Source organism: Engraulis encrasicolus, chromosome 13 (assembly GCF_034702125.1).
Source record: "Engraulis encrasicolus isolate BLACKSEA-1 chromosome 13, IST_EnEncr_1.0, whole genome shotgun sequence".
Lineage (NCBI taxonomy): Eukaryota > Metazoa > Chordata > Actinopteri > Clupeiformes > Engraulidae > Engraulis > Engraulis encrasicolus.
In genome coordinates this window covers 23,042,635-23,069,576 of record NC_085869.1, presented here as the reverse complement: position 1 = coordinate 23,069,576, position 26,942 = coordinate 23,042,635, and the positions used below count along the sequence as shown (strand labels likewise).

General features: G+C 45.1%; 1 protein-coding gene across 3 annotated transcripts in view; it reads right to left on the bottom strand.

Moving 5' to 3' along the window:
* The window catches only part of hdac4 (histone deacetylase 4), a 285,327-nt gene that overhangs the window by 241,837 nt on the left and 16,548 nt on the right, over window positions 1–26,942 (bottom strand). For 2 of the 3 annotated variants that reach the window (XM_063213475.1, XM_063213476.1), the window contains exon 2: window positions 16,637–17,010. In XM_063213475.1, coding sequence (XP_063069545.1) covers window positions 16,637–16,658 — 22 coding nt within the window. In that variant the 5' untranslated portion in view covers window positions 16,659–17,010. Of the gene's footprint in view, window positions 1–413; window positions 6,594–16,636; window positions 17,011–26,942 lie in introns of those variants that run through there. The other variant, XM_063213478.1, reaches the window with a different exon arrangement.

The following is a 26,942-nucleotide window of genomic DNA, read 5'->3' as shown; positions in this document are numbered from 1 at the left end:
AAAACGGTGCTCTCTCTCGCCCACGCACTGATATCCTATCTTTCACACCAACACATCTGCCTAATGACTCTGGGTACTGACTCTGGGTACTGCGCTCTATAAATTATACTCAGAAACAAGCACCTTCAAAGAATTACTAATACAGGACGCTGTGAGGTCTTATCTGTCTTCCTAGCATTCGAGGAATTACGAGTTGGTGAAGCAATCACTATTAACTCTTATCTATCACAAAGAGTACCGAAACTGCTGAACGGCGGTTTTTCACGATTGTTAAGTAGTTTTTGGATCAATTGGACCGATAAAAAAGCTTTACAAAAAGTATATGCATTTGTAGCAGGACAGCAAAGCCAAAACATTTAAATACTGTGCAGACAACGACAGGGTTTTAAAAACTTTCTGACTTACTTACTTACAGGTTTAGCAGTAGTTGCAGCAGCAAATGTCCTAACAGCCAGAGTGAGAAGAGAAATGCTGTATAACTTATTGCCCACGCACGGCTGCGAGAGACTAAACGGAGACTGTGCTCTTCGCGGCACCAATGCCAGCTGCGGCACTACAGCAGGAAATGGCTCTATCACTAGAACAATAGTGAGCCATGCATGCTATTTCACTGTTTCCTCTGTCTTTTGTTTAGTTTTCCCCTGTCCGATTTCTGGCAGAGGACTGCCTGGATGACAGAAACTACTTTTTTTTGGTCCCAGAGATAGAGAGAGAGAGGAGCATGCATGCCTAAGCAGAGGAGTGAGGTTTGCCACACTGGAATTGTGTTTCAGGCCGAGTAATTTTCTCTCTGTACACTGGGTGTTCCGTCCAAACACCCAAAGCCTCGACAAGAAAATTCTGGCAGCAGAACCCTTTAAAAGAATAGTTAAGCAGCTAAACAAGGACACGGGCTAACCCTCTATTTGCTGCAAAAACAAATGTAGCGCGCACACACACGCACACACGATTATTTGGGGTACCATTCAGCCTCCGGCACGGAGGAGAGCTATTTCCATGTGAAACAGAACTATTTTAGCATTCGGAGCTCCGTGATTGATGGCTGCCTGCAGGCCTGGCTTCGGCCTCAATCCACCAGAGGAGTTAAAGACAGATAAGAGATGTGATGTTTTTTTGTGGTCCTGCAGCCTTATCTAGCACTGCTAAATGCACACTTTCCTAGAAGGGAGGCCTCTGGTGCTACTATCCAAGGCTGATAAGGGCAGTGCAGCCCCCCCATCACGGAACAAAGCAAAGCAGACCGCAGATCTTCACAGCGGAAGACAAAAAGACTGAATGAATGAAAATTTTGAATTGGAAGGCGGTTGCTCCTTGTCCTTATCCAAAAAAGGTGTGGGAGCTGTTCCGTGAGGAATACATTTTTAAAAAAAGTCATTACTTTCTGACTTTAATACGGCATCACACACTATAGCCTATGACCTAAATATGCTACAGGCAGGTACTTTATTTCGTTGCTAATACAGTATGGGATAATATACAGAAGGTCAACATCTAAAACTTAGCGCCAGGTTGGGTTCCCACATCACTTAGCCGAGTATTACTGTACAGTGTTTACACGTGCCAGATGACGTATTCCACATGGGCAGTCATGGGTAAGCGGTTAGGGCGTCAGACTTGTAGCCCAAAGGTTTCTGGTTCGACTCCCGAACCACCAGGTTGGTGGGGGGAGTAATTAAACAGTTCTCTTCCCCTCTTCCTCCTCCAGGACTGAGGTACCCTGAGCATGGTACAGTCCTGCCACACTGCTCCCTTGGGGCACCATTGGGGGCTGCCCCCCTTGCACGGGTGAGGCATAAATGCAATTTCGTTGTGTGCAGTGTTCACTTGTGTGCTGTGGAGTGCTGCGTCACAATGACAATAGGAGTTGGAGTTTCCCAGTTGGGCCTTCACTTCTTTCACTAATTACACAGCTATCTCCTACTATCTTGCCTGTCTACAGTCTTGACGATAAACTATTGATTTGGAGATTAGAAAGAACTTTACGGCATCTGTTAATTCACAGCAACACGTTTTGTCTGCCTCTCTCCCTGTGCGCTACTGACCTACAGTAACAGTCATATTAGGACATAGAAACAGAACCTACAGAAATATCACATGTAGGAAAGTTGGAATCGTGCATTTCTGTTCAACGGAACATTCTGCATCATTTCACAAGCCGTGTAATTATCATGTCCTGTTCTTACAGCCGGAGAGCATGCGTGAGAACTTCAGTTTCCAACTGTAGAGTGTACAGGAGGAAATAGTCACTATTTAAAGGTGCACGGTGTAGGATGGTGGCCAGAGTAGGTATTGCAATTATGATGCTCATTAAAACTGAGCTGCCTACTGCCAAATTGTATCTTCTCTTGAATATTTACTATATACTACTTTACTACTAAATCTTGCAGGTTTTTGCAGTCAGTTTTAGATGGAGGAGATCCATTTTTATGTATGGAAAGTTTCAGACAAAAGACAGAGGGGTGTCGCGTTGATGTGAGAAAGGTTAAGGCCACCACGACGCATCTCATACACTCAGTTCATACATACGTTTTCAAAATGCTCTTTGTCTAGATCAGAACTTAATTGAAGCTTCTTCCAGTATTTGGTTTATGAGAGACTCATTTTTTTTTTAAAGAAAAAAACATGTAATACATTTCTGAAACACTCAGCAACAGGGTTATGAAAATGGAGACCTTTAACGGTCTTCAACAAAAGGAGAGCTTCCCATTTCCCCACTCAGCAGGTTATAGTGCAGCCCAGCCCACATTGTGCTCATCAAAGCTATTACAATGTTTTTCAGATGAAAAAAAAACATAGTGGAGGGATTCAAAAACAGTGGGAATAATAATGGTGGAACTCTCTTGCTTAGCCTGCAAGGGCTTCTGTGTTATTACAAATCCATGGATTAGTGCCTGGGAAAAAAAGTTCATTTCAAACACTACAGGGTGGGGGTGGTGATGGACCTTAACCTTTGGTTATGTAAGGGTGCTTTTTTCCCCCTAAGGTAGAGGATTAATATTATGAGCCACCTCATAGCCACGGTATCATTTTCCCTCAAGTGAACTATGGCTTCTGTTTAAGCCTTTGTTTGATTTTTTGTCTCATCATCATCATTATCACTGATACCCACACACATCTGCTTCTTCCACTATGCGGAAATTCAATCTCATTTCTAATGGCTCCGAGCTCAGATAAAGGCCTAGTGGGACAGAGGCAGAACATCTACTCCGATTAAAAAACATGAAGGCACAGTATGTCTCCCCACTCAATGGCTGAATGGCATAATGTACGTACCTTCAGCCAAAAGACCCATTTTTGGAATGGAATTTAGAAAAAAAAAGAATGATGCATATTAGTGTCATGTCCAAAGCTCAAGCACATTCTGTGACCATAACAGTGTAAAGAGAGAGCCAGAAACATTGGTGCCCCGTCAATAAATCCCCTTTCCCATCTCAACAAAGGGGCGTTTAAGATGATAAAAAAAAAGACCTTAGAGTAGACTGAGCATCTGGCTGCCGCACTTCAAAGCATGCACGTTTTCCAGCGAGCTGCTTTAACTCCGAGGTCCCACTGGTGGCTGCCTGGCCTGGCTTGGCCTCTCCTCTCGTCGTCTGCGCCGTTAATGGCGCTACATGCCTCATCACGACAGCCCTGCCTGCTGTGGCCTGCTGCCATTCTTCTCAATCGAGCTTAGGAAGCACATACGCCCACGAGCCCCTTGATGTGTGCTGCTGGCCAAAGCCAGTTAAAAAAAAATGAGTTTTTATGGATCGTTCGTGTGCATTGCAAATTCGAGAGCTGTGTAAAAGGGCCCTCGGTTTAACAATTAACAACAATTTTCCGACACCTATACACCTAATACTGAGCGAATGCTCACGCAGAGCTACGGGGGAAAGAGCTACAGAAGCAGGGCTTGAGCTCATGGCTCCGTGCCGTCGCCCAATGAAAACGTAAAGACGACCAAACTCCATTTCACTGCTGGGGAGGTTGAGTAATGGAACTCAACGGAATCCCTGTGCACACTTCAAAACGGCAGACCCGCCACAGAAACCGACAGCTAACGTCTATTCATAACAATGACAAGTTAAATCTGAGAAAATAACTCCTTGCTGAATTGAGGGGATGTCCCTTTTGGTAAAAACTGAGCCGTGAGCATTTAGTAAGTTCATTACCGAGGCACAATACATACATCCCTTTTATGTCCAATGAGATTAGTTGAATGAAATATCACAGAAACTGCAAAAATAAGACAGCGGCAGCACCCAGATCTCATTACTCCTCTGTAATTCCCATTGTTCTTGGGATTTTTTGTTATTCTATTGTAAGTCTTATTCCACCTACAAAAGCCATATTTCCATTCAGATTTTCCCCCAGAAAATGAATCATTGGGAACAGTGGTATTTTTGTGCCTCTGCCTGTAGTCACAATACCATATTTTATTACAAAGACACAGAGAGATTTATTTACACTAAGCAATCCCTTCAGCTGTAGGGCCATGGTTTAAACAAGCAGCTTAATTCATAACTGCCAACACCACAAGTGAGAACACAAGCTACTTCTGTTTTTCACTTTTCATTTACACATTTATACTGTTTTTCAGCCATCAAAACACTCCACACACTAAGCTAAGAACTGAGAATGCTCAATGTACTTCCTGTGCCTTGCACTTAGTTTTACTTTGCCTAGTTAGAAAAGAATCTTTACAGGGGCTTTTACCTCTTTCCATCTCTAACCTTTAAGAGTGTACCGTCACACCGGTGTGACGGGAATGTTCGGGCAGTGAAAGTTCTATAGAATTCTGGGCGTCATTCAATACAATTTGGAATGTTAGAATCTTGCATTGTTATAGAATGCATTCTTTTTATAGAATGTTCAAAAACCTACCCTCTTAAAGGCTAAAGGACCATGACTGAGGGCCGGTATCCCTGAAATGAGACTAGAGACTAACTTAGCTTCTGTATTATTGGATCGCTGTCAGGGTCTGATATGTTGAAAATACAGATACACCAAACACTTATCGCTGGTGCAGTGGCGTTTCTGATTACCTGTCCAATACTGCTCAATACTGCACATATGGTAAATGTGATCACTCTTCAAAACAAAAATAAGCAATGAAAAAAATGCCTAAACCTTGTATATTTCTTAAATGCACCATAATTGACTGTCTGAGTGCTAGTCAATGCATGGAGAGCAGGTTTGAAAGATGAAATGTGGAACTATAGAGGAAATGTCACATCTTAGTGTCAGACTAATTTAACTTCAAATGTTTAAATGCCACAAGGACCTAGGAACTATTTTCCATCAAACGCCCCCAAAAGGACAGGCAGACAGACAAGAAGGCTAAATCTCCAAGGTAAACTTACCTGACGTTACTCAGAAAGCTGTCATATAAACATCTAATAACCCCATTTGAAAATTTCCAGTACACAGACATGACACAAAAAGCAAACAAAACGATCGAAACGCTTAACACTTCATCCTCATAAGACATCTTTAAAAGGATCAAAACCTCCACTAATTAGAAGAAGGCAAAATGGAAGAGATGTTATGACAACACACAGAAAAATGTACCACTAATTAATAACACCAAATTACAGACACTAAAGCGAGATTATCTTTTCCGTTTATAAATAAAGACTTCATGATAATTTCCCCCTCTCTCTTTCTGTAGAACGAGCATGGCTGGCTGGCTCATTTCTGTTTTTTTTTCCTGAAATGTAATCGTCTCCAGGATAAATCCACTGCCATGGGTCCACTCCGCGCACAAACTTCATATGAATAATTCAGAACCATCTGCCACTGTAGGGAGGGTGATGGATGGATTGAGGGGCTTTGGATTCTTTTGTGTTCACTCTACTTACTATCCTCACAGGCAGCGATACTTGCTTCCGTTCCTACCCGTAGCCCACTAGAACGAAGCAATTCATTCAGACCCCTCCCAGGTATGTTGTTGATGGTAGTTAAAGAGGAGGCGATGGCTATAGGCCGTATTCCCATGGACAACCAGCAGATCCCTTACAAGCTGTTTGTGGGAGGACCCCGGTGGGGAGAGAGGCCAAGAACCCTATTCAACGCAAAGCTAAACCTTAACACTTATCGCAGTAAAAGAACACGAACCTGCCGTAGACCAAAGAGTTTTTTTTTTTTTAAACTATGCAAGAAAAAAGAAAAATCTCTGCCTCTGTAAAACATGCACTGTTCTGCGTCTTTGTTAACAAAGGTGGCAGCTAAACAAAGTGAGTGATTGACAGCTCTCGTCAAAATTACACAACAGAGCCATTGAGCGAGGCTAGATCAAACTAATTAGTCTGGACGGCTGACGTGTTGCAATGGGACGGCTCAACGTAATGATGATGGTGGCTACTGTGAGGCCCAGTCAGACGGTGGTGGTGGTGGTGGTGGTGGTGGTGGTGGCGGTGGTGGTTCTGGCTGGCGTAAAGGCTTCTGTCCTGGGAGAGAGCGCTGGCTGGCTAAGTGCTCTCACAACAATAATTAGGGTGTTAAAATGATGTGGCATGACATGGTCGGGGGTTACACAGCACAAGAGTGCACGGCACGGCACGGCTCACAGAGGCCAGAGAACCCCTAACAAGCTCTGGCTTCGCTTCAGTCGTGGGCCCAGTCCCATCCCCATCCCCATCCCCATCCCCATCCCCAACCACCAACCCTCAACCCCATCTCCTCTTGTGTTTATGTTCCAAGCAGGGGAGTTGCCTTCATGACGATTTATTGACGCAAGATCCCCTCAGCTTGGGCCTGCCAGCAATTAATCACGGCGGGAGAGGAGAGGGGAGGAGAGGAGAGCGGAGAGGAGAGGAGAGTAGAGGGGAGGCTTGTTGAGGCGGAGGCCCGTGTGAGAAGCTCACGCACCAGATCCCAAGCCAGGCGTGTAACCTACTTGCTGGCTCTCCATGCCACGTATGGGCCTGTGGAGCCAGGATCACCACCCAAGTGTAACACGGACAAAAGGCCTCTCGTTTCCCACACGCCTCTTTGGTTGCTTTTGGGACATGAGAAGGAAAGAGGGGTAGGAGGAAATCGTTTCGCCGTTTGAACACCTGACATTTTGAAATGCAATGAGGGGGTTCTATCTTGACACAAAATCTCTTGACATACTTCTTTTTTTTTTTTTTTTTAAGTGCCACTGTTTTGTTTTTTTTCTTTCCGTATGATTTGCTTGGCTACAGTTACGAAACGTTTTTTTTTTTTAGGGTAATGAAATGAAACCTACTGATGAAATCAGAGCCACATTGTTTCAGGCCTGAAGAGAAGGAAGGACCCAAGAAAGGCGGGGAGCTCCTTAAAGCTCTCTCATATCGTCAAAGAGAGTAGATTAGAGTAAGATACTTCAAGCCTGTGCATTTCCTGGATCCGTGTGATGTCATGAGAACGCCCCTTTAGAAGACCTTTGGAGGCTTTAGGTGGAAAAAAAATGGAATCCCCTTGGCACTGTAACTTAGATGGCGGTAGCGCAGATCTTATGCAAGCTGTCACCAAATGCCACAGAAAGAGAAGAAGGAGGGCACAACGACCCCTTAGATGACCAAACTTGAGTACACTCCTTTGCATTGGGTGGGCAGAATTTGTATCCTCTCTCTCTCATCTACTCTCTTTGATTCCGTCCTATACTGCAACATTAGCCGAGACGGAGACCCGTCCAGAGCAAGAAAGACAGAAAACTAAGGGCCTTTTTTTTCCTTCCCCTTTTTCGTCCACCACTAGGAAGAAGGACCCTACATCTCCCGTCTGGCGTGCCGTGGTGTTTTCGATTGGTCATACACACAGCTGTTCTCCCATGGGCAGCCGAGGCAGTACAGCCCAGTGAGCCACCTGACCGCCGGCCAGCTGAACGCTTCAGCCAGGGCCCAGTCACCACCTGCGGGGGCTTCTCAGCGAAAAGCTCTGCATCCCTGCATGTGTGTCACAGTATCCCATTAAAGCCCTCTGCATTCCTCAAGCCTCGCCAGAGAGCCTTATTCAGAGTGTGGTGGTAGTGGTGGTGGTGGTGATGTAACTGCTGCTGAACCACTCTGGAAAACACTAGGGGTGTAGTAATAATAATCGCAATGTATCGATATACCGCGATATAATCTGACGATTGAATGGAATCGCATCGCATCATGGGGCATTCTTCAGTATCGGAAATAATTGAACCGCTGTCTAATGCCCTAGCTCCATAACATAATAGTAGTGGAATACAAGTGGAAAAGTAATTGGAAAAAAGTTGAATCGAATTGGATCACGGGGCATTCTTATGTATCGACAATAATCTAATCGCATCACATCGAATAATAATATAACAATATTGAATCGTATCGTCATGTAGGCTCTGATTTAAACCCCTAGAAAACACACACACGTTAACACACCATCAACATGCATAACTGCTTCATTGAAAAGAAGTTGGTTTAACATATGAGGTCTAAAAATCAATGCATGGACATGGGAGTCATCTGTCTGTGTATGATGATTTCATGCCAAGCCTCCAAAATATAAACCATGGCTGTTCTATATTTACCACTGATGCCAAGAATGCGAAAACATACCGGTACATCTTTCGTGCCAGTTTGTTAACCATTAATCACAATTTGAATTGAGAGTCTTATACAGCATGAGCGTTCTAAATGCCTGTGCCCACGGCAAGACATAACATCAATTTGATAGCATCTCCTCTACTGTACACACACACACAGTATATGAATGAATCCAAAGTGAAGATAAACAGAACATGGCAGATTGAAGGGAGGTTTAAAACATAATTCTGAAGAAACTTATCAAAGACAACGCAAGAAAATCATTGCATTCAAGTTAGCCCTACTCAGCTCAGCTCCCTCGCCAAATGCACATTTATGTACTTTCATTCATGTACACATGCCCAATAAAGCACAAAGAAATGGACCATACCTATTGTAACACAACACGCTTCTTGAACAGCAACATTCGATTGCAGAATCATATAAGGCATTCTGTGCACGTGTGTGTGTGTGCGTGTGTGTGTGTGTGTGTGCTTGCGTGTGCGTGTGCGTGTGCGTGTGCGTGTGCGTTTGCGCGTGTGTGTGTGTGTGTGTGTGTGTGTGTGTGTGTGTGTGTGTGTGTGTGTGTGTGTGTGTGTGTGTGTGTGTGTGTGTGAGACAGGAGAGGAGGACATGATGCGACACTGTGGTGGTGGCACAAGTACCGTACATCCCTCAAGCATCTGCAGCTGGGCCGAGTTGTCTAAACACCGACTGCCAGCCAGCCGCCTCCTCAACTGACCCTCTCCCCTCAGGCTCAGGCCAGGGCATAATCAATACCAGCCATGTGGTGCACTCAGGCCTTCACATTCTCAGTCCGAACAATGGGCACCCACCCCCCATGGCCCAGCTAAAAGGTAAGCATTCGCAATAGCGGCGTTATGCCCCCCCCCCTTAAAGGACCAGTTCAGTCAATTTCAACATGCAGTTGCAATGCTCACACTACCCTGGACTTGTCAGTACCTGAGGGTTTTTTTTTTCTTCTTCAGCCTTTTCCGAGATCTTGGTCATTGTAATGGGGGCAGCGCTTTGTTTACATTTCAAAAAAACATTTTTATTTATTCTCAAAAACATCCGAAAGGTTATACAACATCAGCAGACAACTAGCAAACAGCGGTACATTTTGGGAACATTTTTGGAGAAGGTCTATGTTAATTTTGTTTAAAATGTAAACAAACGCTGTCCCCATTAGAACAGCTCATATCTCGGAAAGGGCTTAGCCGAAAAATGCAGCATCACCGGGTACTGACAAGTCAAGGGTAGCGTGAGCAATACAACAGCATATTGAAATTGACTGAACTGATCCTTTAACAGCATCTGGAGACCAGGCCAGAAGCCGGACAGACCGAGGGCCAGTGGTGGAGCAACTCTGCCCTACAAAGGCAAAGTGCAGTAAATACATATCTCAAGTTTAGACTGAAAATGGACTTCATTAAATACACCTCCTTTATCTGGTGACGAAGCCATATTTGCAGTAACTACAATATCCAATCTAATACCAAAGTTTTGAAAGCATTTCAAGCTTTGAAAGCCCCACAATCTACAAAGGTCACAATAGGTACCCCACCACCGATGCGGGAGCGCTCTGGGCACTGGGGGCAAATGCCCTCCTTGCCCCCCAATAGCTCCACCCCTGCTGAGGGTAATAGACGGATCTTCTGGGTATCTGGTGGTTCAGCACTGCTAGCAATCATGTTTATGGACCACTAGGTTTAGTCAGTTGGCAATGGAGAGACAACAAGTTATCAGCATCTCCAGCAGGATTGCAGCTTCCACAACCAAAATATTGGCATGTAGTTTCTAAGTGCCTAGATGACGAGCTGACAGACAATAAGATGGATTGTAAAATGTGGGTTATAATGTGATTGGTGAGCATGCTGTTGACTAAACAGCAAAGATTACAGCCCTAAGATACAATGATACACGTACACACACATCTTTATTCTGTGTGAATCCATGTTTACAAGATCATAAAATGGTCTCTTGTTTGTGGCAGTTGCTTGAGCAGGAGCTCAGGTAAATCGGCATGTCTAAATTAGCACAGACGCCATAAAACTCCACACCTTCGACCTTAGACAGGGAGGACACACCTTTAACGTCTCCGAAAATCAGCGCGTCCGTGTGAAACACAAAGAGGCCTGGGGTGACCCCGCCGGGGCACTCACCGGATAAAGTGTGTTTGGTGAACACATAAATAAGGTCATACACATGTGTGTCAACAGGAACTGACATTCACCGGACAGTGCGGTGTGAAAAAAAGACGCTGGAGACGGAGAGGAGAGGAGAGGAGAGGAGAGGAGAGGAGAGGAGAGGAGAGGAGAGGAGAGGAGAGAGAGAGGAGAAAAGGGGGGCCAGCAGGTCAGAGGGTGAATTTTCAAAGTTGCATACCTTGGGAGAGACAAGATCATTGACTCTTTTACAAACACATGACCCTATTGGCTTATCTCCGCAGGGCCTACCCTCCTAGAGCAGTAACTGCAAGTTGATGATTTCCGGAATTCTAGGAAAGCCGTAAACGAGTAGCACATGCTAATCTGGCTCCGGATTATATGGCGTTTAATCTTTAATATAAATGAGCCACGATTCAGAGAAGAAAAAAATGGAGCAACCGTCTTTTGAAAAAAAGGAGGAAAAGTTATACAGTATACTTATACAGACTACGTAGCTTGTTCTAATTGTGTCACTTCAGAGGTGTTTGCAATTACATTTTTTACATGGGGATGGGTGTATCAACTTAATTTAGACAGGAAAGTGAAAGTGGAACAGGAAATGAGTGGGAGAAAAAGACAGGATAAGATTGGGAAATGAATGACCCAGGTCGGAAATCGAACCCGGGTCGCCCGCGTAGCAGTCCAGTGCCCAGCCTAAAGGTGGGGTTGCAGGTGAACCATTTTAAGAAAATGTACTATTATGACATCACGTTGGGGGTTCCGCAGGCTCATAGGAGTCTATGTAGAACCTTAGAATCCTGGGGGAGTTCCCCCAACGTGATGTCATACCTGCAACCCCACCTCTAAGCCACGGCTGGGGCCCACTTCAGAAGTGGTTAATGCAAATTTCAACGTAGCAATTGTCGAGATCGAAAGTTGGACAATGACAGGACTGCTCTTTCTACTTCCTAAAAGGTTGACGAAAAAAGGCCTGAGGCTCAGAATTAAAAAAAAAAGACCCAGCCAAGCCCCCCCTCCAGGAGGAGCAGAGAGGGGGCTACCATCTTTTTTACGGTCCCTCTGGGAGGGGTGGCATGTGCGCAGGAATTTCCTGGAGTTTAATGGTACAGAGGGCTGGGGAGGTGAGCTCTGAGGGGGCAGAGGGAGGGAGGCAGGGAGGGGGGCAGGGAGGGAGGGAGGCCTGCCTGGTCTGGGACACGCATCATGGGGCAATGTGTGCTGCAGGTGTTGGGGACTGGCTGTTACCGCGCGAATAGACCAGGCGCAATGCGATTCAAGCGACAGAGTGCAGCAGCAAGCGATACGAGCGATTGAGGAGACTAGAGTATGTCCGTACAGGCAGAAGGCAAGCATTCAAGCATTCCCATTGGCCGTGGTCACTGACCTCTATACAGTCATTGGCTGTCGCGGCTTGTCGCCGAACCGCGTCATAGAAAGTTGAAAAGATTTCAACTTCAAACTGTCGCGCTCGTCGTGCAAATCGCTCTAGTCTCCAGAATCGCTTTTGTCGCCCGACTCAATACAAAGTCAATTACTTCTATCGCTCGCCTCGCTCAGATCGCCGCTGGTGTATTTCTGCGGTTAGGAGTGTGTGTGTAAAAATATTGATATCGGGATACATCATGACTGGCCTCTTCACGATACGTATTGTAGGAGTCAGTATCGCTATCTCCTTTTAATAAAATAAATTGCTTGCTACACAGCAACCAGCATTCATGATGCGTATTGCATCATGACCAGTTTTGTGGAGGCCATGTTTTACATTCACTACAGAGTAAGTTAACTGTTGGCTTTGGGGGGCAGGCCGTCATGTGGTAGCCTGATTATCATCGACTTTCAAATCTCTTCTAGACTTTGTCTGACCAAAAGCAGAACAAATAACATTTCCCAAATGGCCTCCCTTGGTTTGCTAATGATTGTTTGCTTCCCAACAAAGGTCGGTGAAAATTCATTGAAACATATCTGTCCTTACACACCAACCGGCGGTAGTCGAGCGTCAGCGGCGCGGGAGCCGGCTCCGCGCCGCTTTGCATTTGGAAAATAGAACTCGAGCGTATTTTTCACGCCGACGACCTGCGGTGTCTCATTCAAATTAATGGCAGAGTAGCATGCTAGCTTTGGCTGTGGGGAGGGTTTTGAACAGGACTGGCCGCGCACGCCGACGCTGTCAGTGTGAAAGGCAGAGAAAAACACGCCGGCCGAAACTAAGCAGAAAGACCGCGTTCGTCCCGCGACCGTTCCGTTCCACATTGGTATGTTTTGGCCCTAATGGTAGGGCACTCGTCTACTACGCGGCCAACCTAGGTTCGATTCCAGCCTGGATCCATTGCCGTCCCTTCCCCGTCTCTCCCAAACTGTCCTGCTGTCACTAATAAAGTCTAAAAGACCAAAAAATATCTTTCATAAAATAAAATAAAACCCTGCACCGGGCCACATATTGCCACTCTGACACTTATGCAAGACTGGACAACAGAAGACTTGTAGAGAACATACATTACCTCCTCTTAAAGAATGTTCTCTACAAGTCTTCTGCTGTCCAGTCTTGCACTTGAAATGTCTGTATGAGCACCGTCTATGTCCATACTGTCTTATGTCCATGTATAAGTACTGTCTATGTCTATACTGTCTATGTCCTTACCTAGATTAGTCTATGTCTGCATGGGAAAGCAGTGCATGTAAAGAAATTGACAATAAAAACCTACTTGACTTGACTTGACTTGACTATTATGTACGCCGTGTGAATGTGTAAGCATAGCAAAGAAGGAAGGGTGGACATCTCCTTCTCCTGTTTTTGCTTATCTTTAATCTCCTCTACAAAGTTTGAAGTGCGAGTGAGTGACAGTGACTCATTACAAGGTTAGCAGCCAATACGACAGTAGATCAAGTGTGAGTGGTTGCCACATTTAACATGGATCACTATTTTCTGAAGAAAAAAGACAGGGTTGCACCCAGGGTTCGAATCCGGCCTGGGTAATTTGCCATCCCTACCCCGTCTCTCTCTCCACATTCGCTTCCTGTCGCTCTTCACCGTCCTATCCGAAATAAAAGGTGAAAAAACAGTGTTTACAGATTGTTTGTCTGTCTTCAGAAATACCCAGCTCTTGGTTCTCTCTGTCATTCTGATAGACCAATCAAGCACATGTTCAATGAAGGAAACAATGTTATATTATGACCTACTGTGCAAAATTCTCAGAAGAAAAGGTCACATACCTTCAGCTCTGTTTAACACAGTAATCCTAATAGTAGAAACGCAATACCACATGCTTATCTCTGTAAAGCACAGACAAAACATGAATGAGCAGACCTACAACTACAAGTAGCAACAGCAAAAGACGTAATCGTCTAACCAATATGCGGAGAGTGCTGCCCTGAGGCCCTGACCTATGCTCAAGTGAGGCCCTGGCAGGACCACACGGGTAGTGGTTGTGATCTCCTTTAGGTCAACCATTCTCCTGGACCCACCCCCGTAAGAGGATTAGTGGTTACGGAGAGAGATCACTGGAGGTTACACCACTAGTCAGGTTTACACACGCTAGCCTCACACTGAGAAAAACCCATTATGTCATTAGATCAAACCCGGGATTAGCACGGCAACCTCGTCAAATGCTACCGTCTCGCGACACCTGCCTCGCCAAAAACTGACTGACTAACTAATTGCCCTACCTGTGAACACATGTATGTCTATGTCTGCATGGGAAAGTAAGAAACATAATCCATCCTTGTATGACCAGTGCATGTAAAGAAATTGACAATAAAGCCGACTTGATTTGACTTGGGGGGGAAAAAAAACGTACAGAGTGGCTGATTTGAAAACCCATCTTCATGAAGAATGTGCAAGATGTTTTGACTCGGGCGAGTCGTTTCAAAGGGGAAAAAAATAGAACAGATGTATTATTAGGTAATAAACAGCAAGAAGTGAAGAGATGAAACATGTTCTCAACACAGCAGACAGGTTTCATAACTGTAGCTCATCAAACGAGGACACGGCTGCCAACACAAATAGTGCAAAAAGATATTTTTAATTTCCAGTTAATCATTCGAGGAGCAGTCTGGTGTGTGAAACACAAACCATTTTCGCACTCTTCCCCCTCCTCCTCCGCTGTCTTGATGTTGCCGGCACACAATAAAAGAGAAGAGCGAAAGCTGTAGGAGAGGAGAGGAGAATAATCTCGACTGTAGCTCTCAGACTAAACCTAAAAGGCCAGTACTGTAAACGAAAAACAAGGCAAATGGAATCTGGAGGGTCTGCACAACATCACCTCGAGTGCACATAACTGGAGTGAGTGAGTGGAGTTCAGTTCAGCAACAGCTGTGGGTAGCTAGCAAGCCAGAGGAACCGGTAGGATCAAAAGACAGCCATGGTCAAACAACAAATGACGGGGAGGAAAACAACAAAGACCTTTAAGAGTGATGGCCACGGGATAACAAATGAGAAAACAGCACACTGAGGGAATAAGCCCAACATCCCAACGTCAAAAGTCCTTCATACGCTTCATGCATAATTCCTGCCATTTAAGAGTTACTTGCTCCAGCTGAAGATGATGGACACAAGGCAGATGTGGTCAGAGAGGGGGACCATGCCGGGTGCCCGTAAACAACCAATCTTTTTGCTTTTGTGTTTGAAAACCACAAAGAGAGCCTACAACTACACGGCCAATGACAAACACACAGCTTTGGTGGTGGAACAAAGCCCTGGTGTGTGTGTGTGTGATCTGCCCTCTTTGTTTCCTGTAGACGTCAAGCATTTAACTTGCTCTGTTTGTTTTGCACCCTTGGCAGTCGCGTAGAGGACGGACGCCTCACTGAATGACAATCAAATGAGATGGCTGCCATCTCAAGGCTACTCTTCAGCATTTCATTGCAAAATGACGTAAGCACCATTTTTTTTTTTTTTTTGCATTTTATCATTGGAAATGACTGTTCAGAAGTCCCCATCATCTACTGTATGTGTGAATTTTTGCCATTCAAAAACTGAGAACATGCGTTTCAAATATGAAAACCTATACAAAATATTCCAAAATGGGGGGCGCTGTGGCGCGGTGCAATGGGCCCCCCACATTTGGGCTTGCATGCCCACCCACAGGGACCCCGGTTCGAGTCCGGCCGGGGTCGTTTCCCGGTCCTCCCCTGTCTCTCTGTCCCATTCGCTTCCTGTCACCATCTTCGACTGTCCTGTCAAATAGAGGCATAAAAGCCCCTAAAATATATGGGGAAAAAAATATATATATATTCCAAAATGGATATACGTTATTCTGTTACGAAGCGCTTCAGCACTTGAAGGCCCCGTCACATGCCTGACTCGTTACTCGTGTCGCTCAACACAGCCCAGCTGCCAAGAGTGGCAGGCTGGTAGACCATAGGATGAAGAGCAGGACACAGGACACGGTCATAGACCTAGGCACCTATATCTTGTGTTTTGTCTTTTTCACTTTGTTAGTTTACCACATCATGTACACACAGAACTTATAGGCCTAGGCATCTATAACTTGTGGTAATCTAACATAAACAGAAACAAAGAGAAAAAGAAAAAACACATGATGTACAGAAAGACTTGTGTAAATGTACATAGACTTGTGGTCATCTCACATCAACTGTTGCCTGGTGAACACCAGACGATCTCACAAGTGAGATAGGAAAGGTGTGGTTTACAATTGCCCTTGGCTGCTTATTGGGCGTTACGAATGTGTCATTTGGCATACGTAGGCTAGCCCATAACCCATCGTGTCAGTTGTATCTATTCAAACAAACTGCAGTCATCGCCTTTCAACCCCTCCCTGCTCTCTGATTGGAGCCCAAAGTCTGGAACCCTCGCTGAGGGATAGAATCCATGCCGGCGTCTTTCAGATTTGAACTATTGTGCAAAGCAGCATGGGTAAACTGTGTGACAGACAGAGAAATGGTGTAGAGACTGACAGACCAACGTTGAGCAAGCATGAGGTTGGTGACAGTCAGACACATGAAGAGGCAACTTACCAGGGTGACTCTGGGAGCTCATAGTTGCAATCTCTAACAGAGATGAGGAGGAAGAGGAGGAGGAAGAGGGTGCTGAAGAGGAGGTGCTGCTGAGTGGGCCTCAGTGCTCCTCGGAGGCACGTAGAGGGAGCACCATCCACAGGCACTGGGTGAGGTGGGAGTCACACTACTGCTTTAGGGAGAAGGAGGAGGAGGAGGAGGAGGTGACGGAGGCCGAGGAGGAGGATGAGGTCCGAAGAATCTGCTCTCTCTCTCTCTCTCTCTGTCTCTCTGTGTCTCTCTCAGGGGTTCATAACACCCAGCTGGTGACCAGGGAAAGGGGAATCCACCTCCGCCGAGTGTGGAATGGGTCCGTCAGTCAGATGAAATTCAGCCTATCAAACAAAGTAAAAATAAAAACATATACAGATAAATGCAATAACATTAAAGAAGAGGTAACCAAAGGTTAATATGCGTCAACCAGATTAAATTAAACCTATCAAAACAAAAAAACACACAAGATTAATGCAACAACATTAAAGAAGAGGTAACCAAAGGTTAATATGCTGCTGCCACTGCTTAGGCTAATCATCTTTATTTGAAAAAAAAAAATGTGAGAAAAGTACTCACGGCCGTCATTTCAAACGAGTAACAAGCTTATGAGACGGCAATAAACTACAATGATTAATTTTATGTGAGATAAAACAAGGAACGGGCAAAATTTGGTCATATCTTATTATTCGTCTATTTTTATAGGCTGCTCCAGTGACATGCTGTCCATCAAACGTGATTAACGCTCAACAGCCTTCCCACACACAGGTGACAACGCTCCAGGGGGAACAGAAGGGGGCGGTGGCCATGACTGTCTGTGACACATCCCCGACAGGCCAGGTGACAAGCGGGGGTGGTCGCCTCCGTCACCAATCTGCCACTCAACACAACCAAACTCATGTCACCACATGGCTGCCACATTAACTGGCACTTACAACAGTGCTGTGCACCCCGCTCAAGTCTCAAGTCAACGACAGAGTGCATTCCAATATGAGACCTTGCTTCCTCCACTTGCGCTTGTTTCCTCGTACCAGGAAGTAGTACATCACTGACAACAGCATTATATTTCAATATCTTGCAAAAGCTCAGTTGTAAAGTCTTTTTCTCATTTGCAATTGGGATGGTGAATGAAAAACAGTCCCTCAAAGTCGTTGTGGCTAGTAGGCTGACCGCTGGGAAACTTTAGCGTTTTCTCCACGGAGGAGGGACCAGGAGGCGGGGCGAGGCCACAAGCACAAGTGGAGGAGGCAAGGTTGCATATTGTAACACACTTCAGCAGTGCTGTGCACCCCGCACATTCCCATCTCAAGTCTCAAGTCAACGACACAGGGTCCTGAATGATAGTGTCTCAGAGAGGAAGCAAGCAACCAAGATGTGCCTTCTCTGTCTCTACCCCATTGTCACATGTCATTGTTATAGGCCTAGTTCATGCCCGTTTCTGACTGCGAGAAGCCATTCGACTGCTGGGTTAGAGGGCTGTCTTGTTTCTGACACAACAGCTGGTGTTCAGATGGATATGCAGCTCTAGCACTCTACACAGCATGCTCTCTCTCTCTCGCTCTCTCTCTCGCTCTCTCTCGCGCTCTCTCTCGCTCTCTCTCTCGCTCTCTCTCTCGCTCTCTCTCTCGCTCGCTCTCTCTCTCGCTCTCTCTCTCGCTCTCTCTCTCTCGCACACACGCACGCGCGCATGCACACACTACACATACTACACAGCTTGCTCTCTCTCTCACACATGCACGCACGCACGCACGCACGCACGCACGCACGCACGCACTACACAGCTTGCTCGCTCTCTCACACACATGCACGCACGGACGCACCATAGCAGTACAGCCAAGCAGCGTAGAGCAGAGCATAGCAGCAGCACAGCCAGTTGTCTCCCAGGGTTTAGGCCCATTACGTAATTGCAAACATCAACCGTTGGTTGTGTAGTGGTGGTGTGGCGTGGAGGTGTGTGGATGCTGCGAGGATGGTGGGTTGTGCAGCACTGCTCTCAGGGATATTTACCCCCACACCACCACCACCACCATCACAACCCCCGGCTTAAGAGATTACCCTGTTTTTTCCCCATAAACAACTTGTTGGCGGTCAGAGAGAAAATGACAGACATTGCTGTAGTGTATAGCTCTCTCTCTACCAACCGGCAGCTGCCAGGGCAGCTGCAGAGGACGGAAGCAAAAGGTTGGTAGTACATTATTCGACAACAACCTTCCGAATAACATGGCACGCCAGCTTGTGCAGACACACACACACACACGTCAAACATAGTCAAAGTCCACATGCTTTATTTTTCCACATACGTTTTACACGTAGCTAACAGATAAAGGGATCATCCAGTCTGCACAGACCACAACATATAGCCTGATTATCATCGACTTTCAAATCTCTTCGAGACTTGGTCTGACCAAGAACATAACAATTAACGTTTCCCAAACGGCATGGTTGACCCACCTTCCTAGGTTTGCTACTGGCTGACTGGTGTCAGGCAAAGTGGGTGGAGTTCCCGATTTTTCGGGAGACCAGAAACGATATTTGCCTTGCTCTTGGCCTGACTAGAAGCAACACAGAAGGTGTTGCATTACTAGGAGGATGTGGCCTGGCTACACAACATAGCCAAAGGGGCCGCACGCTCCTGTGACCGCAAGGTCATGGGCTGCCGTCTACGAGAGAGATGTGTTGTGCACACTACAGACTGACAAATGTGCTGCCCAAGTGGGTTTGATCATGTCCACTCCATCTCCTCCACACACAAACAAACACACACACACACACACACGCTCGCCATCGCATGGCACATACATACCAGAGGCGTCAGACAACATTGGTGTTTTCGCTGACATCCGGCCGTGTTTGTTTTGATTGCACCCGTCATGTCACTGGGGCCATGGACGGGGCAGTGCTGCACGCTGCTGCAACCTGAGAGCCGTGCATGCTGCACTGACTCTCCCGCGCAAGCACACACACGCGCACGTGCAAATATAGGCCCACACAGAAACACGCGCATATACGGCACACGCGCGCACGCACACGCACGCACGCACGCACGCACGCACGCACGCGCGCACGCGCGCACACACGCACACACGCACACACGCACGCGCACACGCGCACACGCGCACACGCGCACACGCGCACACGCACACACGCACACACGCACACACGCACACACGCGCACACGCGCACACGCACACACGCACACACGCACACACGCACACACACACAGCCTCAGTAATGAACAAGACTGAGTGAGGAGTGGCCCAGGACAAACATGGCTGACCCGAACGGAAAACAGCTGGATAGGTGAATTGCTTCAGGACCAGGGGGTTATTGCAACACGGTTTAGAAACTGTTTTTATTAGTCTATACACAACCTAATCAGACAGTGCTGCTATGGATTGTTTCTTTCCAAGACAAATGACGCGATGAGACTCGTCTACTCTTTTAGTGTTTACCCTACTAAGTGGAGTTAGTCACTCGCTACTGTATACGTACAAGCTTGCTGGAGCACTGCCCAAGTGGCTTATCATCCAGACTAAGTTCTGACACCCAGGGGTGTAATTCCAAGAACATGGCTAGTGATAGAACTAGCTAAATTAACCTGCATGATGTGGTAAATTTGCTGATAGATAGCTCACATGTGTCGTTTAGTTTAGAAAATAAGAACTCTAGGCTCTAGCATTAGATGATTTACCACTAACTTACCTCAAGGTTTTTTTTTCCTTTAATATTTTTTAGGGATTTTTTGCTTTTATTTTTAACAGGACGGCGGAGGCGAGACAGGAAATGAGGGGGGAGAGAGATACGGGGAAGGATCGGCAAATGAACCGGGCCGGAATCGAGCCCGGGTCGCCGGCATAGTAACCCAGAGTCCTACCATTAGGCCGCGGCAGGGACTACCTCAAGGTTAACTTAACCTGAATTTCCACTTAGCCAGGTTCTTGGCACTACTCCCCAGGATTTATGTCTTTGTGTTGCCCAGTAAAGGAGAGGCAGGCAGGGGTGCCAGAGCGAGGCGTTCGTTTGTGGCCTTTCTGTATCAGGAGCAGAACTACAGAAAAAAGCAACATGCCCTTTTTTTATTGCTTGACAGAAGAACAATGGTTTCCCTGACTGACTAGAGCCGTGTGGTAAATGTTTCCACAGAACGAACATCAAAACGAGCTGCTCGCTTCGCTTCTCCCCTCTTCTCTTCTCTTCCGCCACGGCAGGCTTTTTTGTTTTTGTTTGTTTTTGCAGCACCACATCCCTTGTGACCCTGCAGCCAGCCTCCAGGATATCACTTGTTAACAATGCACACATACGCACACACACGCACGCACACACGCGCACAAACACACACACAAACACATACACCTCCTGTCAATCAGTCACAGCTTGGATAATAGACGGGTGTTTTTGAACAGTGCAGCAGGTACTCCACAATCAGTGAATGCGGCCGCGCTAAAATGTGTTACAATATCCACGCTGTCGAAGTTATAACCACTCATTAGCCTTAAATTAAGACCTCGGGAGTGCGGTGAAACCAGCGACCTCAACAGCCCGCTTATTAACCCTTTGAGGAGTGCCATCACAAATATGTGATTAGAATTTTACCCAAATTTTTAGTTCTCATTATGATGTCATGAGGACTTTGCGTGATTTTTAGCACAGACGTCTATAGGAGCTGTAGAGTGTTCAAGTAAAATTCTAGAAGAACCTGGGGAAATTCCTTACTCCTCAAAGGGTTTAATCCTGATTCTCAAAAACAATTACTTGATTACATCGAGAAACAGACCATTTCCCTGTTACGTTTTAGTGCAGCGCCAGTGGTCTACTCACCATCTGATATTGCAAATAAACTCCAAAACCTCCATGTCAGCCTTTTAAAGGATTATGATATGTGGAAAAGCATATCCAAACTGGCCTTTTAAAGCGCCTGCTCTCCAGAGCTTCCGCAATTTCCTGCATCACACAGCAAATGTGTGAGCGGCATCCTTATGAGTGTGGTCTGACCAGTCAAGTCTAATAAGAGTAAACATCAGATCAGCCCAGTTGCATGGAAACTCCTGAGCCAAAGCCACACACACACAGGTACATGCATGCACATGCACGGACAGCTCCCTCTCTCACACACTCACTCACTCACTCGCCCACACAGACACACACACACACAGTCACCTGTACGCACACAGACAGACACACACACACACACGCACACACACAGCTTGCTCTCTCTCACACACACACACACACACACACACAGCTTGCTCTCTCACACACACACACACACACACACACACACACACACACACACACACACACACACACACACACACACACACACACACACACACACACACACACACACACACACACGTGCCTGCGTAAGCATATGGAGGACATACGTAAGCACACGGAGAGGAGCAGAGTTTTATTACACCACAACGGAAATGACAAATATCTCCTTTCATCGCAGAGGCCAAGGCTGAGGCACGTCTCCATTCCCTTACACCTCCGCATTGCAAAGAGGATTGAGAGGAAGCGTTGTGTGTGTGTGTGAGTGTGCAGCGTAGACTCAGAGCACTTTCACATCAAGGACCATAGTTGTAGGTTTGGCTTGAAACGTGGTGGGGACATTACAATGGCAAATTGTCTGGGCATGCATGCCATTTTTGCATTATATTTGAGGAAAAAGTGGTGGGAACAAACTACGTTCATCTCAAAAGTGGTATGGAGTATAGACATGTCTCCACCATCCACACCTAATATTAAACCCATGTCTGTCTAGGACTTTATCTTTGCTTCAGCAGCAAAGGACACAAACGACTAATGCTAAATTTAAACGGTTCTGGCAGCAGGTCAGATATCAGTATGTAAAATAATGTGACGCTAAATGATTACCGACAGATTATCACGAATATGATCCATCATGCCGGTGCCGTGCAATAGATCTCTGTTACTACTAAGTAGCATATTATTAATATGGAAGAGCGTATTCTATTCATTCACTTGTCTCTCATATCGTGAGTAACTTGGAGCACCTGGTTGGTAAGCTGGGCTGAAACATTTGACTACCACCACTAGTCAGGCCCATGTTAGGGGTCAACAGGGTGTGCAGTGTGTGTGTGTGTGTGTGTGTGTGTGTGTGTGTGTGTGTGTGTGTGTGTGTGTGTGTGTGTGTGTGTGTGTGTTTTCCCGCCTAGGCAGGGCTGTATTAATGCACATGCTAGATTTGGCCTCCTCCCTATGGGCTCCCCACTCCCAATTGGCAATAAGTCAAAAATAGCAGAATTGTAGAATATATAATATTGAGAAATTAATCTGTAATCTAGAGTGCAGTTATAAATCTTTTTAATACTTTTCTCCACAGCTGGCAGACATGTTGCGTACCTTTAATTCTTAGTTTTTAATGAAGACACCGTCTGTTATTTTGTTGTGGAATTTGCACTCCACGGGGGCCCACAGCAACCTGTAGCCAAGGGGCCCCAGGCCATCTTAATCCGGCCCTAGGAAGTGAGTTACAATTCTATTTTCTGTGAGCTATAATGATGTCGCAACATTGGTGCAAAGCACTTACAATCAACTGCATCTCATCTTTATGCCTCCAAAAGAAACCCTTTCCTTTAAATTTTTGGCACACTTTATTGGTTCACTATTAAAGTGTATCTATCTACCACATTAGGTACAGTGTAATAACCAGTGTAACAATATTTAATACCATGTAATACCAGTGTAATGCCATACACCAATTTTGTACTTACATCTGTAGGGTTAAGTTTGGGGTTGGCAAATGGTATTGCAGTGGTATTAAATGGTAAATATTGTTACACTGGTTATTGCACTGTACCTAATGTGGTAGATCCACTGTAACAGTGAACCATTAAAATGAAGTGTTGCCCAATTTTCTTTTTTTTAAATCCAAAGTAGTTAGTTAAAGACTCATTTTTGCCACATTCTCAATGTTATTTTGAAAACAAAGTTTGAGATTGGCCCGATTACATCACAGCTCTTCCAGGGGGGAGTACGATGGGCAGCAATGAGTCACATACTACCACCAGAGTGGCAAGGAGCAGAGGGGATCGTGGAAACTTTTTACTCTGCGTGTGTCTGCGTGCGTCTGTGTGTGTCTGTGTGTGTGTGTCTGTGTGTGTGTGTCTGTGTGTGTGTGTGTGTGTGTCTGTGTTGTGGTTCGTTTTGTGCCTGCGTGTGTAGTGTGACACAAAGTGCCAAGGAGCAGAGGAGATCGAGGAAAGTTTTTAATGTGTGCGAGTGTCTGTGCCGCGTGTTTGTGTTGTGGTGCATTTTGTGTCTGCGTGTAATGTGTAGAGTGTAGTGTGACAGAGTGTGAGAGAGCAGGTGGCACAGATTGCCACAGGCTGCCCCCCCCCCACCCCCATCTCTTGGCCTCTGTGCCTCCTCCAGGCCTTTTGCACTCGCTGTCACCACGACGACAGGCCGCAGTGACAGCATAATGGCCGCCCACTGCCAAGACACGGGCCAACCCAGGTGAAAAAGTGGTTCAATTTAGTACAATAAAAGCACGACTGAAGTGTACTTAGCATGTTAAAAGCGCACTCACACTTTTTGTGCTAAGAAAAAGTATGTTTACAATATGCTTATTTAAAGTGTACTTAAAATTAGATGTAATTAAGTTGCTCTCAAAGAAAGTACACTTTGCGAACCATACATAAAGTGCACTTAGAAGATGTTTGGCTAAAGTGTATTTAGAGGAATATACTAATAGTGTTCTAATAGTGAACTTACTAAAAGTGTATTTTTTAATAACATATTGCAATTGCACTTTTTTTAAGTGCACTTTGATTATACTTCACCCAAGTGACTTCGAAGTGTGATTTTCTATAGTGCGCTTTAAAGTAAATCACTTTAACATATTGGAAGTATACTTTTTCTAAGTGCACCATGATTGTGCTTCATCCAAATATATTCAAAGTGTGCTTACACAAAGTGCATTTACCCATCATGCATCATCATGCATGTACCATCATGTAATGCACTTCTTGGAGCTCAATTTCTCAAACAGAAAGCCATTGACCTCTAAGGAATATCTTTGGTTTGCATGAAAATATTACTCATTGTTATATTCTGCGTTTATTGTAGGAGTTTTAAAATTTTAAAGTGGTACACAAAAAATGACCATGTTCCCACCGTCATTATGATGGTCACGTATATGTTCTGGTATATATAGGCTCACACTTCCCATGACATCATGGTGAGAGATAAGTTGGTACTAGTTGTTCAAACAAAGAATCAAGGGTCATCATTAGTGATCAATTCAAATGATCAATTGCAGGAAGGTGGAATAAGAATGAAATAAAGTGAAATGTGTATCTGAAAACTCTGTAACAATGCAATGATTGTAAATGTCAGTCGTGCTAGGCATGCATTCTGTATCACTGCTGTGACATGTGGCTGTGTGTAATGTACAAGCTCTGAGGACCAGCATGGATTATACTATTACATTTACATTATTTCATGTACTTGGGAGTGTACTGTAAATATACTTCAAGCATACCTGTTATATATTTACAATACTTAATATGATATACTTTTTACAGACTTAAAATGCTCCAATGTAGTCCAAAGAAGCATGAAGTTAATATACTTTTATTGTACTTCTAGTAACAATAAAATGTTATAGAAGTGTACTCAAGCACACTATTAATGCCATACGAATGCATGAAAAGCGTGTTTGGGGCATACTTTCAAAAGTATGCTTGTAGTGCACTTAAAGTTGTCCAAAAGCGGTGCCAATTTAGCATCCTCAGTGTGCTGCAAGTGTGCTGAAGTACTGCTTTAGTAGTGCTTCAGCGCACTAATAGTGCAATGAAGCGCACTTTAAATCGCCGAAAATAGTACACTTTGTACTAAGTACGGTCAGAAAAAGTACACTTTAAGTATATGGGTTTTTCAGCTGGGAAGACGAGGCAGCAAGAGTGTGACCCAAGTCTGACAGGAGGACTTCTAAAAATCAGAGATTTTTTTTTTTTTAAGTCATTGACTGAAATTTTAAAGTCAAAGTGGTCTTCAAAACATGCAGCTCTCACTGTGGTATGCAGCTCTCACTGTGGTTTTGCCTTCTTGACAGCCTCAAACGGGACTTGACCAGCAACTAGGCCACAGGGACACAGAGGGTGCATTCCAATATGTGAACTCCTGTACTCCCTTCCTTGTGGTTTCGTGAAGACGTCACCAACAAAAACAGCGGGGAAACGTCATTGCTTTCTTCACGGAGGTGGGGCGTTAGAGAAACGCGAGGCCACAAGCATAGACCGAGGATGGGAGTCCGTATATAGGAATCCACCCCAAAAAAGAAGAGAGCATTAAGCATGTCCTTTCCAGGGGTACTCCATGATAGTCACTTGTAGATTAAGTAAACCAACACATCACCTTAATTATACACATTTCTAATTACTTTGCATGTTTTATAATTACTTTGCATACTCTGTTGTCCTATGGGTCATTTCACGTGAAATCAGACACTTTGGGACCCGACCGACCCGGATTTCAATCATACTTGGTGTGCCTTTTCAGTAGCAAGGTAGCACCCCAGAACTGCATTGGTTTGAATCTGACACTAATATTAAGGGAGAAACAGACTAGGAAAGGTTCACATGTGAGGGTAGGACACTATACATTCAGCCTTGAATATATCAGTCAGTGTTAGTCACAAAAAGATGCCTGTGGTGTTGTTTGAAAGCTCTTTTCTGGCTCTACATATTACACAATCACCTTGGAATACAACTACTCTCAGAATATGAATTATGATAAATTGAAAAATTAAAAATTGAATATCTAAAAAAACTTATATTTTAAAATGGCCAGTTCCTTGTCCAAACGTAGCCGGCAATGTCATGAGCAGCACCTAAAATGCTGGTGTTCGGTTTGTTATTCATTTCAGAGAGAAGTTGACTCACAAATATGGCATCATACAGACCACTTACTAATAATATGGTAATACCATAGTAGCATCACATGACAAAACAAAAACAAAACAAAAATGGTCAGTGTCCATGGTCCCAGGTTTCAGAAACTAAGGCAGATGTCCATTTATACACACCAAATGATGATATGTGAATGTTTGAACATTCCTTCTCTGTGTACCTGTGCCATCTTCCCTTTACCGTACTTAAAAGAGATAATCAATGGCTACACTCTCATTTTGTACTCTACCAGTGCATTTGAAGCAGCAGCTGTGTCTTTTGTAGATAATGTATAAGTACGTCCCGTTGCAGTTACAGGTTCCACTACCAGAAGCACATCCTGATAATGATCCATG